Source organism: Citrus clementina, unplaced genomic scaffold (genome assembly GCF_000493195.1).
Source record: "Citrus clementina cultivar Clemenules unplaced genomic scaffold, Citrus_clementina_v1.0 scaffold_3, whole genome shotgun sequence".
Classification (NCBI taxonomy): Eukaryota; Viridiplantae; Streptophyta; class Magnoliopsida; order Sapindales; family Rutaceae; genus Citrus; species Citrus x clementina.
In genome coordinates this window covers 39,044,072-39,059,819 of record NW_006262339.1, presented here as the reverse complement: position 1 = coordinate 39,059,819, position 15,748 = coordinate 39,044,072, and the positions used below count along the sequence as shown (strand labels likewise).

General features: G+C 34.5%; 2 protein-coding genes across 2 annotated transcripts; one reads left to right on the top strand and one right to left on the bottom strand.

The window, feature by feature from the left end:
• The first annotated feature begins 479 nt into the window (after positions 1 to 479).
• On the top strand, positions 480 to 10,207 carry LOC18046840 (probable E3 ubiquitin-protein ligase ARI7). The gene is made up of 15 exons (XM_006443006.2): positions 480 to 960; positions 2,452 to 2,576; positions 2,655 to 2,760; positions 2,867 to 2,957; positions 3,454 to 3,626; positions 5,445 to 5,549; positions 5,649 to 5,737; positions 6,307 to 6,414; positions 6,634 to 6,724; positions 6,816 to 6,905; positions 7,873 to 7,920; positions 8,344 to 8,415; positions 9,067 to 9,166; positions 9,259 to 9,385; positions 9,595 to 10,207. The coding sequence occupies exons 1-15, from the start codon at positions 772 to 774 to the stop codon at positions 9,782 to 9,784; spliced, it is 1,704 nt and encodes a 567-aa protein (XP_006443069.1). The 5' UTR covers positions 480 to 771; the 3' UTR covers positions 9,785 to 10,207.
• A 1,098-nt stretch (positions 10,208 to 11,305) lies between these two features.
• Positions 11,306 to 13,899, bottom strand: LOC18046839 (calcium-dependent protein kinase 24). Its single transcript, XM_024188971.1, has 8 exons — positions 13,199 to 13,899; positions 12,998 to 13,121; positions 12,757 to 12,900; positions 12,518 to 12,670; positions 12,323 to 12,438; positions 12,052 to 12,219; positions 11,704 to 11,937; positions 11,306 to 11,594 (listed from the first exon to the last, which is right to left on the bottom strand). The coding sequence occupies exons 1-8, from the start codon at positions 13,784 to 13,786 to the stop codon at positions 11,361 to 11,363; spliced, it is 1,761 nt and encodes a 586-aa protein (XP_024044739.1). The 5' UTR covers positions 13,787 to 13,899; the 3' UTR covers positions 11,306 to 11,360.
• Between the last annotated feature and the right edge of the window lie 1,849 nt (positions 13,900 to 15,748).

Here is a 15,748-nt window from a genome sequence, read left to right as displayed (position 1 = left end):
ACTTTCCCTTCCAGCAATTGTGTTTTCCAAGTCCGGAATTAGGCCATTAATGTCTTTGTCTAATGCTAGGCATGCCTCTTAATAAAGACATAAGTTATTAAGTTTGAGTACTTATAAAAATTCAAATATTTCTCCTCTCATGTATGTTAACAAGATAGATATTTACCTTAATGAGAGGAAGTAAATTTTCATTCCACAAATGTGTATATTAGATTTATAGTCTCCAAAAACCATTAAATTCTGCTTAAATTTTAACCCATATTAATATTAAATACCTCTACATTGTACTCATGGAGATTTGCACTTGGAGGACAACAGTCCTGACCACTCGGCCATTAAGTATTAATTAATTAGCTTTAAGTTTTTTTTTTAAATAAATATCAAACTCATTACTCATCTTTGTGGGTAAAATTGCTTAAGTGCCCTACCACTTACACTCCTTTTTCAACTTTCCCACTTGAAAAGTAGTTGAGCTTACAAACCCACACTAGTGACAAAACACGGCCACCAGGCTCCAGCCCTCCACCAACTCGAAAATACTTCAACAACACACAATAAAATCTCGATTAATTAATTAATTAATTTTTTTTTTTTCAAGTGAAATTGAAAAGCTAAAGAGGAGTAAAAACATTCTCTTAATTCCAAGTAAAGCGAGAGCCGAGAGGAGTCTCATTGGGCTACAAATTCTTTTTCCTTTTGTTTTGTTTTTTTTTTCTTTTTAATTTTCTCTCCATCCAAACAAGACCTTCGCTAGGGTTTTCGAGTTGGCGCATGGATTCTGAGGAGGATGATTTCTACAGCGGCGAGGCAATGGACGATGACAACGATTACTACAACTCCGACGATGCCGCCGCCGATTACGGCGTCGAAGATGACGAAGACGACGACGACGGTTACGGGTTCATCGAGGAGGATCCTGATCATGATGATTTCGATAATGCCTCCTTCCGTCGCCAGCAGGTTTATTTTTTGCTCAATTTTAGTTGTTCATCTAGTTTATTAATTTATATTTCTTTTGGGATTTTTTGTTTAGTGATAAAAGCTGTTAGCTTTTTTCATTTCTTGTGCTCTCTGTTTGGTTCTTGCTTCGAGTTGTGGAGAAATTGTTGTACTTTATGATGTTTATTTGGACTAATTGAGTGAGGATAGAAATATCGTTGTTTTTTGAAGCATTGAGGGTTGGTGTTTTGCCTTTGTAGGTATAAGGAACTTGAAAGATATGAATTCTTTGGTGCTAACTTAACTTAGTATCAGAACCTGCTTGATCAAGTGGTCTTGTGATTTGTCCTCTATATTTGATTAATTAATTGTAATATGCAGTGTTTGTGTTTTTTTTTTTTTTTTAAATCATGCTTTTGCTTGTGGTTGTGTTTTATTCATGTGTCTTCCATGCGAAGCAGCCTAATTAAGCTTAAATAGTTTCTGCTTTCTTCTTTCTCATGAAATGACGGAGTATTGTGTTGGTTTGGTTAGTTGCTGAGGAAATTGACTTAGAGTGACAGCCGGGGTTTCATACAGAAGTCTGTTTGGTTACTTAGGAAATTAATTGAATAGAGTGAGACAGTGGCTTACCGATTGATTGGTGTTGGGGTTGTGAGAGCAGAAAAGGTCAGTTTGATTACTCAGGAAAATTGATTGAATAGAATGAGACAGTTGATTACAGATTGATATTGGATTGTGAGAGCAGAAAAGGCTTTTCCATGAATGTAGCATGCTGTGGAGGTGCAATGTATGTGTGTAGCTTGGCTGCAATGATTCATTTGAATGCTAGGAAATTTTGGAAATTTGAACCAATGATTTGGTTTTTTTCAATTAGTAGTTTTCTGGTGATTTCGTTTTTTATTTGAATTTAATTAAGAGATCAGCTAAATCAAGCCAAGTTCTGATGCTGGACTCAGTTGCGTGAAAATCATAAATAGAGCTGATAGTTTGAAACTAGGTTTTAGGGTTTTGAAGGTATTGCTTTGCTTTTTCTGTTTTTCTTAGAAGGGATATGGATTCAATTTATTTGAAACATTCACTTTTAAGCTGGTGCAAGTCTATTTATCTTGGTGTTGAGTTGACAGCTCCTTTGATGTTTCCAGACCTTGCAACCCCCTCATTTTTCTTCCTTTGCTTGTACAATCTGAAGATACAGGATGTTAAGCACAATGTTTTGTATGAGTACATCCACAAACAACCAGTGGAAATATAAGAAGTTGGATTATTAGACTTGTTGTATGTCTTCAACTCCAGATTACTTGCAAGCTAATTTGGCACGACTGAATGCACACTTAAGAACCTCAGGTTGAGCAAAATTATAACAAACATTTGACTCATCAATAACTGTGATCCTTAGAGAATGCCTTACATTTTCATGTATTATCAAATTCTCATATTTTGTGGTTGATTGGCCCTGGTGTATTCTTTTTGTATCTTGTCAGTATTTTAACTTGGTGTTTACTGTTTCAGCATAGTTACACCGTATTGAGGGAAGCAGATATAAAATGTCAGCAGGAGGATGATATTACAAAAGTTTCTACTGTCCTTTCAATATCAAGAGTAGATGCAAGTATCCTACTCCGTCATTATAACTGGTAAGCAATTCACTATTTGGTGCTTGTCTGCTATGTTTGCTGTTCAAGTTGATGTTCTGAAGAAATTTGTCGTTTCAGGAGTGTTAGTAAAGTGCATGATGCATGGTTCGCTGATGAAGATGCAGTTCGGAAATCAGTTGGCTTTTTGGACAAACCAGTTGTTGAGTTCTCCAATGCTAGAGAAGTAAGCCTTGGGTCTATGGTTGTGAAATTTTAGAGTTGATTGTCTTGTTTTATTGCTTTCGTGTTTCTGTGTTGTACTTATAATACTCTGATTGTTTCCTGGCCAGCTAACTTGTGGGATTTGTTTTGATACCTATTCATGTGACAAAGTTGTGTCAGCGGCTTGTGGTCATCCCTTTTGCCGTGCATGCTGGAGAGGTTTGTCTTTGATGCCTTTTCTATTTTGGCTTCTGATCTCTCTCTTGTTCTTTATCTACCTTCATGTTAGGTGGTTTTTAAGGTTTCAAATTTTCATATTTTTGAGTTGCGGTTCTATTAATACCTTTTAGTTTAGCTTCATCCTTTACAAATAAACTGTTACCAATATTCAAAGTCTGAACTTTATGTTCATCAATATTAAATGGCTGTTTATTTATTTATCTTACCCAATTAAACCCTGACCATTTTTTTTTTCTGTTACAAATTGGGGTTGTAGTATTAATCTTTATATTTGACTTCTTGGTTGTTTGTTTAGATGGTAATCTGTAGTTTGCCTTGCCTGAATGCATGGCATACATTGTTTATTACTCATATGCAGATGTCCAATACATTCTGGGCAGTTGATCTTCCTGACATAACATTTCCTTCTCAATTTTTTGACTACCACCAACATTTTTTATGAATTTTTCTGGCTACATTTCATCTTCTACCATAGGTTATATTAGTGCGACAGTTAATGATGGTCCGGGGTGCCTGATGCTTAGATGTCCTGATCCATCTTGCTGTGCTGCTGTTGGTCAAGACATGATTGATATGTTGGCCTCTGATGAAGACAAGAAAAAGTATTCTCGTTACCTTCTTAGATCTTATGTCGAAGACAATAGAAAGGTATGTATGGGATTTTAAACCTTGATGATATTATAATCGATCATCCATTTGTATGTATTGGCTGACAACTTAAATTGGAGGTTGGGCCATTTATTTTTGGGTAAACTGTGACTCTTTGTACTTTAACCCATGGACATTTTCTGTAGTTACTGTTTTTTAGGACCATATAACCCATGAACAGAACAGGAAGAAGTATACCATTAGACCCTTCTTCTTGCACCCTTTTTGTAAAAACTAGCGAGAACTGTCTGAAGTAAGTCCAGGCTAGCAAAACCTTCAGCATAAATCCTCTCTATATCTATCTGTCTTTTCCCTTGATTTTGGACTGATTTATTTTGATTAATTATTTTTTGAGTCGCTTTAATCAGTCCAAATGTAGTTCTATGGTCACAATTTACTAGGCTCAATGCTGGTGATGGAGTTAGACTGGAAGTTCTTAAGAGAGAAATTAGAGGGAAAACACACAGTTTCAGATAGAGAAAGATAAGTTGCAAAAGAGGCTTATGTTTTGTCAAAACCCATATTCTACTTGAAGAAGCAAAGGATAAAAAGTTTAAACCAGGAAATAGTCTCTTGAGCATTGTTGACTATGAAGCCATGCCCAAAGTCATTGAAAGAGCTTTAATAGAAATTGAACCAATCTGATTGATCTCTCTGAGAAAACTTATAAAACCTAGCAGTGGTCTCTATATTAGATTTCTGATTGATCAAAGAAGTCTCAAGAATGCATTTCTTCCACCTCCCTCTACGAAGAAATTGATTGGAAGTTAGAGATGAAAGTAGATAGATTTGGATGCATAGAGTGTGCATGGTGATAATGTTCTGGTGATGGTGGTTGTAGATTGGGAGTTGAAAACTTATTTTCTGGATTATGTTTTTATATATCAGAAGAGTTGGTTGGCAAAGATAATATGTATATTTGAGGTTGATATTGAGAACTAACAAGAATCTGTTTTCATGTCACTTTGAGTTGTGTGGGTTTTCTTTTTCAAATGAAAGTTCTGAGGATTTTACTTCTTTTTGGGTCATAGTATGAAGAATATCAGTAAGATTCGCCTTTCTTAGATTCACCTTTCTTTTTTCTTTACAGACTGTCTTAGGTATTTCATTTTGATTTTTTATTGTGTTGAAGGATCCAGTTATTGTGGATATTCTTATGCTGATGAGGGTAGTTGCAAATTAAAAATTCTTATAAACCAATGTTGCAGTGCTGTTTACATTGGACATTTATGCTTATGATATTGTTCTCTTTTTGTATTTCCTAGATTTATGTTATTTTATTTTTCAGGCAACGAGTGAGTCTGGAGTACCCCATTTCAATTACATAGTTCACACTTCCTCATTGAAAATTATTATCTTTTCGTATCTCTTTATGATTCTGCAGTATAGAGAATGATTGTAAACATTTAAGTTCTCAATGATTGTTGTAGATTTCATTCAAATTGTGAACCCCTCTGTTGCCATTAGTGAGATTGGAGTCCAATGTTATTATTATTATTATTATATATCTTTTCATTAGATTGAAAAGTTGAATTGAATATTGTTTCTGTAATTTATTCTTTTAATGAGATTGTACAGTCTTGAATGTCAAACCTGCATTTGGATCTTTTATAACAAAAAATATAACCTTTTTTTTTTAAAAAAAAGAGACAAAACAGTTTACTCCTACAATCGTAGGGAGACTTCGCATAAGGGGAAGAGGTGCTAACCTACTCAAGTTGTTGGCACCCAAAATGTAACTTTATTTGCTTCCTTCCATGTTTTCTGTAATTCTGAGCCATGTAGTTCTTACCCTCCTTTTCTATTGCATACTGCTAGACCAAGTGGTGTCCTGCTCCAGGGTGCGAGCATGCTATTGATTTTGCTGCTGGAAGTGGAAATTTTGATGTTTCCTGCTTATGCTCATATAACTTCTGCTGGAATGTAAGTTTCGCTCTCTGAAACTGTCATGGTTAGATTCTGTAAGAATTATTAGCTATATGTCAGACCAGATTGATGAGCTGCATTGGATCTGAAATGCAGTGCACTGAGGAAGCTCACCGTCCAGTGGATTGCGGCACTGTGGCAAAGTGGATTTTGAAGAACTGTGCCGAGTCTGAAAACATGAATTGGTAGGGCATATATGTTTGTGCATTTAGAATTCTATGTTGTTTTGTGATTATTCTTGCCTGGATCTGTCTTTTGGATATGTTATTTCTTTTCTCCATATGATGAGTGATCTTTTGTTGCATTTTTTTCCCCCACTCTCCTATATGTACTTTTCCTAGATCTTTTGTTGCATTCTGTGATGAGATTTCTCTGGCCTGCCGTATAACCCAAGACAGATTTCAGCTTGTGACAACACTGACTGGTTTCTACCATATTATATCAGTGTCTGTTTGGAACCTTATTTTAGGTTCCTGGTTTCTTTTATTACTTGTATTTTTCGCCCTTGTTTCTGTCAGCAAAAACTCTGATACGGACTATCTGGTAATTGCTTTTAGTTTGAAAAAATATATGATGTTTTCTCTTGCAAGCTTGGTTAGAGATAATCAAGAAGGAAATGCTATAGATATAATTTAAATGGATATTTCAAATTGTCTGTTTATCACACAACTTTAATGAGATATAGTGGAATTATTAGTATGTTGATTTTGTACTTTTTGATTGCCATTTTAATCTTCAATCTAACAAACTGCAGGATACTAGCCAATTCTAAACCTTGTCCCAAGTGCAAGCGACCGATTGAGAAAAATCAAGGGTGTATGCACATGACATGCTCTCCACCTTGTAAATTTGAATTTTGCTGGTAAGTTTCTGCTTAGGACAAACTTAATTTGTTAGTTTCTGTATCTTAAATGAATTTTTTATCACTGGATTGCGGCTCATTGAGACACGTATCCTTGTAAATTTTGACTTCTACAAGATCCTAAAAAAGCTTGGATTTTTAATGTTTTCTTTTCCCCTTCAGTAATTATTGTTTGACACGTAATTTTAGTTTGTAACTCCAGTCATTTGAAAAATACAGGCTATGCCTTGGAGCATGGTCAGATCATGGTGAGAGAACTGGTGGTTTCTATGCTTGTAACCGTTATGAGACTGCTAAGCAACAGGGAGATGTAAGAGGAACTTTGATCTTTTGTTTTAATTTTGCCTATTGTTTTGTGAGTTTTGCTTTTTGACTTTTGACATTCACATCATCTTTTTTAGTATGATGAGACTGAGAGAAGGAGAGAGATGGCCAAAAATTCTCTGGAGAAATACACTCATTATTATGAACGTTGGGCGAGCAATCAATCGGTATGTTGGATTTGTTTTTTCTGCGTCATCTCCCTTTCTGTGCTCTGTTCTGGAGTTGATTCACCATTTTTCTAAGTTAAAACTTTTGTCTTGTTGCTTTTATCCATTCATTTTCCTCCATAGAAGGTTCCTGAATTTGTTCTGGGTTGGTTCATGATTTTTTGATCATACTGGTTGTGTCATTAAGTTTTCTACTTGCCAGTTCTGAATAGGAGTAGTATATTACGAACCATTTAGTATGACTTAAAACTAAATAACTTTTAATGCTCGAAATAATTGCACCTGTCACTTTTCTTGTACCAAAGGTTCTTCTTTGGCAATTATCAGTCCTTGAAAGTTGAAACAGATGTTAGTAATTAACTATGTCCATGTGTATGTGCCAACTAGTTCATAGTGTGTTTAATAAATTTTGACCATATTTAAAAATTATGCTGTGTATGTCTGACTGTCTTATCATTTGAAGTTGAATTAATTGGGTGAAAATGCAGAAAAGAGGGAAAATAGAAGAAGGCAACTCTAAAGCAGAGAAAAGTTTGACAATGTTTTAATATAACCTTCTAGGCCTGCATGAGATAATTGCTAGAATTCCTCTAATTGTTATTATCTGGTATTAACTTTTCATCAAAGAATCGGATTTGGGCAAACGGAAGGGCGAAAAAAAAAGGAATAATTTATAGTTTGAAACAGACAACCAGTTCAAATCTTACAAGCTTCCCAGAAATTCCCGTCTTAGTTCTCAGCTTTTGGTTCCTTCTATCCTAATAAAGTAAAATTGTTTTGACTGCTTGTAAGGATCTTCGGAGATGGTTATAGATAACTTTTATAGAAATATGTGTGGCATTGTACTCCACTACATGATACATTTTCTCCTGAAACTCTTGCATGTGATTCTGATTATCAAATTTAAAGCATTTGTTTAATGTAAATTACTTGTTATTAATCTGTTATCTTTTTTCATACCTGGCAGTCAAGGCAAAAAGCTCTGGCAGATTTACACCAAATGCAGACTGTGCATGTAAGTGATCTTCTTCTATACACACACACACACACACACGAATAAATATACGTGTACTTTGGCAGTTAATAGAACTCTGATTTGAACTCGAATATTAATTTATTATCATATATTTGTAGTAATATATTTATTATACGTTGGATAAATTACGCTGATGCAATTCCTTAAGAATTGGTGGTTGAAAGATAGATGGCTTCCGCTGCTATTTTGAGAGTTCCAAGAAAAGAAACAATAGAGAATTTTGAAATATGTGAGCATTGTTTTTGGCATGCTTGGTTAAACCAAAGTGAATACTGGTTTGAGATTATTAAAGCAGCGTAGGAAGGTCTTTACATTATGCATTTTGATAATTTGATATTTTTGTTTCTGAATTACTTGGGTTTTACTAAATAATAATTTTTTTTTTATCCATCTTTTTTCCAGCTTGAGAAGCTTAGTGACATCCAGTGCACGCCTGAGTCTCAGCTCAAGTTCATTATAGATGCGTGGCTTCAGGTAAATCCAACACTCATTGTCAGTGATGTTCAGGGTCTGTGGTTATTTTTTCGTAGAATACCTTGTAATTTAGATAGATGCCGCATGCACTTTTATGGTTTAATTAGAAAAAGTTATAGCTTTCATTAATTTTGTCTTTGTTCTTTATAAATGTGGTTTAGTGATGGACATGAAAGGGGTTATGTTCAGTGTTGAGGCGTTTCACGTTCTGAGTTTTCTGCCTCTCTATACACTATAGATCTGTCCCTCGACAATACCTCAAAAACTTTTGGATGGAAAATCTCCATGGTTTGGGGTCCATAATATTCTGATGGCTATTGTACTTTAATTATTCACACTTAAGCTGAAAGGACTTACAAGTATGCACCAGACACATCTACACAAGGACACCTATTCCTGAGGCATCCAAAAAATATACATTCTCAAGGGATCAATCTCTTTGAACATTACACTTTCCTAATAATTATTGGTATTTAATTTATGGGAATCCTTTGTCATGGTCGGTATTCGTTCACCTTAGCAGGAATATGTATCAGGAAAGTGTAACTGAGTCATCAAAACTCATTTCTCTTGCAGATGCTTGTAACTGCTAGAGTATGATATGTCAAGTACTGTAAATTGATTATTTGTCTTTTTTTAATACATTTGCAGATAGTTGAATGTCGGAGAGTTCTGAAATGGACCTATGCTTATGGATATTACCTACCTGAGCACGAGCATGCCAAGAGACAGTTTTTTGAGTACCTGCAAGGTATTTATACTATCAAATATTCTTGCAGAAATTTCATGTTACTTATTTTGGATATTAACATTAGAGATATAATGGCCTTTGCTTTCTTGTAGGTGAAGCAGAGTCGGGTTTGGAAAGGCTTCATCAATGTGCGGAGAAGGAACTACTACAATTCTTAAACGATGAGAGCCAATCAAAAGAGTTCAATGATTTCCGTACGAAGTTAGCTGGATTGACGAGGTATTTATTGCATCCAAATTGTAATAAACTGATAAATAAATGAATAATTTTATTTCAGGTTGTGTGCATAACATAAAAAATGTCTGGAATCTAGTTATGTATATACTTAGCTGCTCATGATACAGTGGTCAATGGAAATATATTCTTAGAAGATAGCAAAAAGCAGTCAAAAGGAAATATTTTTATGTCTTTCATTTTGATTGCAACAGTGTTACCAAAAATTACTTCGAGAACCTTGTTAGAGCTCTAGAGAATGGATTAGCAGATGTAGACTCCCATGCAGCTTGTAGCAAGACGACAAACTCTAAGTATGGCGGAGGGGGTGGGGCTAGCAAGGGAAAAAGTGGAAGGGGAAAAGGAAGTGGTAAAATTGGTGGTTCACACGATGCAGGCAGATGATCTCACAACTGAAGTCCCTTCTTTTGGTTTGAGGGCTGCTCAGTACATATCATTGTGTCAGCTTTGTCCCGGAAAATCAGTTGTCTGCGTTGTGGGATCTATGTTGAAAGGAAACCATTTCGGGGATTCTCTTGTTAACATGTGAATTCGGCCGAAGTCTGGTACAGGTCTGACGGTTCCGTATGTAATCTTGTATCTTTAAGTTTCTTTTTGGAGGCTGTTTGTTTAACTTGTTCAAGGTAAGTGGACATTAAAGGACCAAAAGTTAATGGAGAAAAAGAAAAACAGCCTTTCTTGAACTCTTGTTTGTGGAGCCTGTAACTCTATGTGGTTTAATGTATATATCAAGTTATCATTTTCAATAACGAGCTCCTACAACTTGTGATGATATAAAATATTTATGTGCACCTAATGGAAAGACAAATGAGTTATAGTGAAACTACATGTAAGATGCTTGCAGTTGCTATTGTGAAATTTTAGATGAGAGAACTTCATACCAAAGTCAGAACCTTCAGCTTCAATTACAGTTTCTTTATCGTTTTTTCCCATTTTAAATGGTAGGGTGGGCAAAATCGTAAGTGACTCTTTAGTTCCTTATCTCACTCAGAATTTGAATTTAGGCAGCAAAGAAAGCTATTTGAAGATCACTTGATAAGCTTGTGAGGATAATTATTCTTTTTATTTATTTATTTTTGTTTATTTAGAGAGACTAATTAGTTCATCTTGAACTGAATAACTGATTGTCTCCATGATAACAAATGGCATCCAAAAAAGCCAACCTTAATTGTACTGTCTCTATGATAATAAATGGAAAACAAATTGTAACTATAAAATAAAAGTTAATGATATGCAGTAAATATTATTTTTAAATAATAATTTTAATAAAATTAATAAAGATATAATATATTTTTCATCATACAATTGTAAAATTAAATCAATAAAATTAAATCATTTTAGCTTTCAATCTAAATCTCAAACAGAACTTTAATTATATTATTAATAAATGGTATTATATTAGTTAAAAATAAATAAATAAATAAACTCCTAGTCCCTTTTGATGAAAGGATGAACAAATGCTGGAGGATCCTTGAAGAAAAAATGGGAAAAAATAAATAAGAAAAGAAATGAAAGAGCATTCAAGTAGCAATTTACTAGAGGGGGGAAAAAAATTGATGAAAGTTTCTTCTGCATGAGTAGCCCAAACTTATTCTATGTAATTTTTCATGTATGAACTGATAATGATATATGTATGGAGGACAAAATGTGAGCTTTAATTCAATTTCAGTGCCAAGGAAACATGTTCATACCAAGCCCTTCAAAACAATTTACAAAACAACATCTAAAGAAAAAGTGCCTCATTTACAAATGAAAACAATCCAAAAACAACAAATTAACAAGATCCTTCTGATGGCAACAACCTCATTATCAAATAGATATATATATTTTTCCTCTTTCCCCTCAAGATGGTCTCCTCTATTCATCCTTTTAGATTTGTAAAAAAAAAAAAAACCAACTGCGCGCATAAAAATCTTACAATTATAACATATGTAACTTAAAATGATCAACATCTCTTTGTCTAACCTTGATTTTGGGGAATCCTTAGTTGCCCAGATTTCTTTAACTCCACGGATTTCTTTAATTCCATTGATTTATTCAATTCCATAGATTTGGTTAATTCCATAGATTTATCTTTGAACAACTTGATGCTCAATGCACTCATCATTGCTCTTGAATATTGCCTAGATGCCATTTTCCAGTCTGCGCCACTTGTCATCATTGCCTTAAACTCTTCGAAACTGATCCGACCATCCTGTTAATCATTTCCAAAAAAAAAAAAAATTATTGAAGATAACCATGATCACCCAAAAACTTAAATTTTAAATTAAACAGAAAAGAGGGGGAAAAAAAAAAAGGATTACCCTGTCCAAGTCGACATCGCGCAAAATGTCCCTGATTGTTTGGTCACCGTTGGGACCGGCATTGTCATCTAACAATACTTCTTTGAGTTCATCAACCTCAATGAATCCACTCTGGTTCTTATCAAAGAATCTGAAAGCTTGTGAGAGAATGTCATCATTTCCAATCCTTTTCAGGTGAACAGACATTGTCACAAACTCGTCACAGCTCAGAAGGCCATTTCCATCAACATCAGCCTTTAAGAAAGCATTAGACAAGGTTTTTAGTTTTGTAGAATGAATGTATAATATTGCCTGCAATGCTAAGTAAAATTAGTCCGATCAAATCCTAAATAAAATTGAGGAACTTACAGCTTCCATTAACATTTTGACATCAGGATCAGAAACTTTTTGTCCAATCATATTGAGGCCATCTTTGAGCTCTTCAAATGTCAGGTCCCCATTTTTGTCGGTGTCCATCATGTAAAACATTTGTTTGATTTGTGCCATTTGGTCTTGCGGCAAGTTGTCTGCTACTACCTGGAATCAAATTTAAAATCAGCAGAATTTTGTTACTTGACTCTCAAGAAACCCCGCTGCAAAATCAGATATCTGTAATACGAAAGGATTTTCAAAAGCTTACTCTTAAGACTTTCTTCTTGAACTTATTCATTATGGAGAATTGCTTAATCCTTGATGTCACATTTCCTCCCAAGGAGACATTTGGAGCATGATTATCATTTTTAATCCAAGGATTCTCTTCACATAACATTCAAAAACAGATTAATAAGGAAGGGGTTTCATTACTTGAAAAAATTGTTTCGATTTCACTACATACCAAGGACTTCTTCTAATGTTAGCCTGTTATACGGATTAGGATCTAGCATATTCTTCACTAGTTCTTTAGCTTCCTTAGAAACTTTTGGCCATGGATCCCTTTCGAAATCTATTTTCCCCCTAATTATTGCGTGTGCAATTCCTTCTTCAGTTTCTGCACTCGTTCATGGCAAAATCAAAATGTTAATGAAAAGTTTTTCCTACAGACACGAATGATATTTTGCAGCGCATTTAACTTGCCTGCCCAAAACGGAGGAACCCCACAAAGCAAGATATAGATAATCACACCAGCACTCCACACATCAATTTCTGGTCCATAGTTACGCCTTAAGACCTCCGGCGCCATATAATATGGACTCCCAACAATTTCACAGAATTGTTCCCCTGTCAAAAATAGAATGAAATGGCCAGATTTTGCGGCTGCGATAGATATAATACTCAACAAAGTTTTATCAGCAGGTTGCTAAACATATAACCATACCAGGTTTAAAAAATATGGAGAGGCCAAAATCAATCGCCTTCAATTGCGAGTTTTCACTTCCATCCGCAAACAAGAAGTTTTCGGGTTTTAAATCCCTGTGCATAACTCCATTTTCATGGCATACCTGCAATGATCACAATTTTATGTAATAAAAATCATTTAAAGGAACATCTAAAATGAAACAACCAAAAATAATTATACCTTAACAATTCGTAAAATGGTCTTGCCAACTGCAGCTGCTGCACGTTCTGTGTAATGCCCTTTATTAACAATCCTATCAAAAAGCTCTCCTCCCTCACAAAGCTCCATGACCAAATAAATTGCATCTTTATCCTCATAAGCTTCCTTGTATGTAACGATATTCGGATGCTTCGGCAAATGCCTCATAATCTCCACCTCCCTTCTCACATCATCGATATCAATTTCCGTCTTCAGCTTCTCCTTCGCGATCTTCTTGCAAGCATATGTTTCGCCTGTTTCTATCTCGAAACACTGATGGGTTATTCCAAACTCTCCTCGACCCAACTCCTTCCCGAACGTATACTTATCCAGTATATTTCCCTCAGCGGGGTTCGAAACCACAGATCTCAGTTGGAAAGATATCGATTTTTTGTCTACATTGGACGCGTGTTTCGATACACTTTCATGCTTGGGAGATGGAGATGGCTTCTTGCTGCTGGCATCATTTCTTTTGTTGTTGGTGCTGGCGGTGTTGTCAATATTACCAATAGCTTGGCTTTTCTTGGAGAAGAAGGCACCTTTTCTGGCTAAAGATATGCAGCTTCCCATAAAGAAGGTTTTTAGAATTATTATTATTATTTTTCCCTTAATTCTCAATGCAAATTTGCTTTATGTCAAGGCGAGCAAGAACAAGAACATCCCATGGGAAGCTGAGAGAAAAGCTTCTCGGAGAGGAAAAAAGAAAAGAAAAAGAAAATCGTGTTTTTTATCTTTTCTTTTGTTATTTTTTTTCTCTAGTTTTTACCCTTTGTTTTGGGAGAAAGAAAATAGAAACCCTAACAGGAAAGACAGAACTAAATTTGGGAAAGATGAGTTAAATAAGTATGAAAAATAGTTACTGGAATCTTTCATTTTTGACTTGTCTCGCCATTTTTTTAGGAAACAGTTTGAACGCTGTCAATTATTTAACGGATCAAATGAGTTATTTCATATTTGTTATTCAATTTTATTGAACCGGGAAGATTTTCCACGGTCGTTATGTTTAGTGGCTTAATGATTAACGAGAAGACTTATGTCTAATATCTTTCCTAATTTGATCTATCTGGTTAGAGACTAATTAATTTGTGGGTAGTGATGATGTATACAAATCAAGGTAATGATCCATGAGTAGTTTTCATGTCCAGGATATTAAAGTACGGGGAAAGTTCAGGAAAATTTTAAAACCGCGGAGTTTTAAAGACTTAAAACTTAAAGCGTTTAAACCACACGGTTTATATATTTTTCCAAACGATCCCGCACTTTAAAATTCGGGATTGGAATATTTCTAAATGATCCATAAGGTAGAGTTTACAGAGAAATAAAATATATAGGAGTTGTTATTTTATTATTATTATTATTTGGAATAAGAACATTGTAATGTTATTCATTTCGGCAATTTTTGGAAGCAAGTAGGAGCTGTCTTTTAAAAATAGTTTAAAAATAATAAAATAAAATAATTATGACACTTTATATGACTGAACGATGGAATAAAAGATGCATTTTTTTTTGGGTTACAATAAAGATCTTGATCTCATTATCAAAAAAATAGACATCCAAACTTCATCTACTAATGCATTTTGTTTGTTTCGATGGTAACACTAGCCAATCTACTTATATTAATTTTTTCTTAGATATAAATTGAACTATCTGCTTATATTAATTTGTCATTAGATATAAACTAAATTAAAGTAAGCGCATTTTATGAATTTTTTTTTCCTTTATTGACAACCATGTTACTTTGACATTCAATGCTAAATACAATGTGTACAGATTAAGGGAAAATATCTTAGAGCCAACGTCCAAGGTTCAAAAAATTAAACTTTAAGTATTTCTAGGGTCTATCATAGAATAGTAGTGGGACTAATGCGGCAATCAATACCATAATAGTTCAACTGATTACTATAGCAAGTATTTTTTATATTTTGAGACTTGACAATAGACTAACCAAAGGATTGATGTGACTGTCAATACTAGAACATCTAAATTAATCTAAACAATTAGCGTAACAAATAACAATTACTCAATAGTGTAATTCAGTTTCCTCCAACATTTCAATACTATTAAGCGTGTACGTCCGCTTATGAATAAGTCCAAAATATAAGTTATACTAATCTGTTTGATACATTGCATATGTCAAAGGCGTAATTAAAATGAGACTTACCATATCGACGTCCGTAAACGGTTTGGACATGATATCTTCTCGTCCATCCATATAGTTGTTCAAGTTGTTGCCATATTGTAATGAATGAACATCACAACTACCATTGTTCCATAATTGCTTTAGGAATATCTATTACACGATGAGTAGGAAATTAATAAGATTTCGAGATATTTAAAACATCGGAATTATAGTTAATGATTATAGAGTTCGTAAACATGCCCAAAAGTATGTATCTGTATGCGTGACACGTTGCGATAGTGCATTTGGAAACCGTCGTTGCTTCTCGCTGATCAAGCGGTAAAACGTGTGAATATGCTGTGAAGGGATTAAACCAAGTAAATTTAGAACATAATCCATGCCAGCGGAAAGAT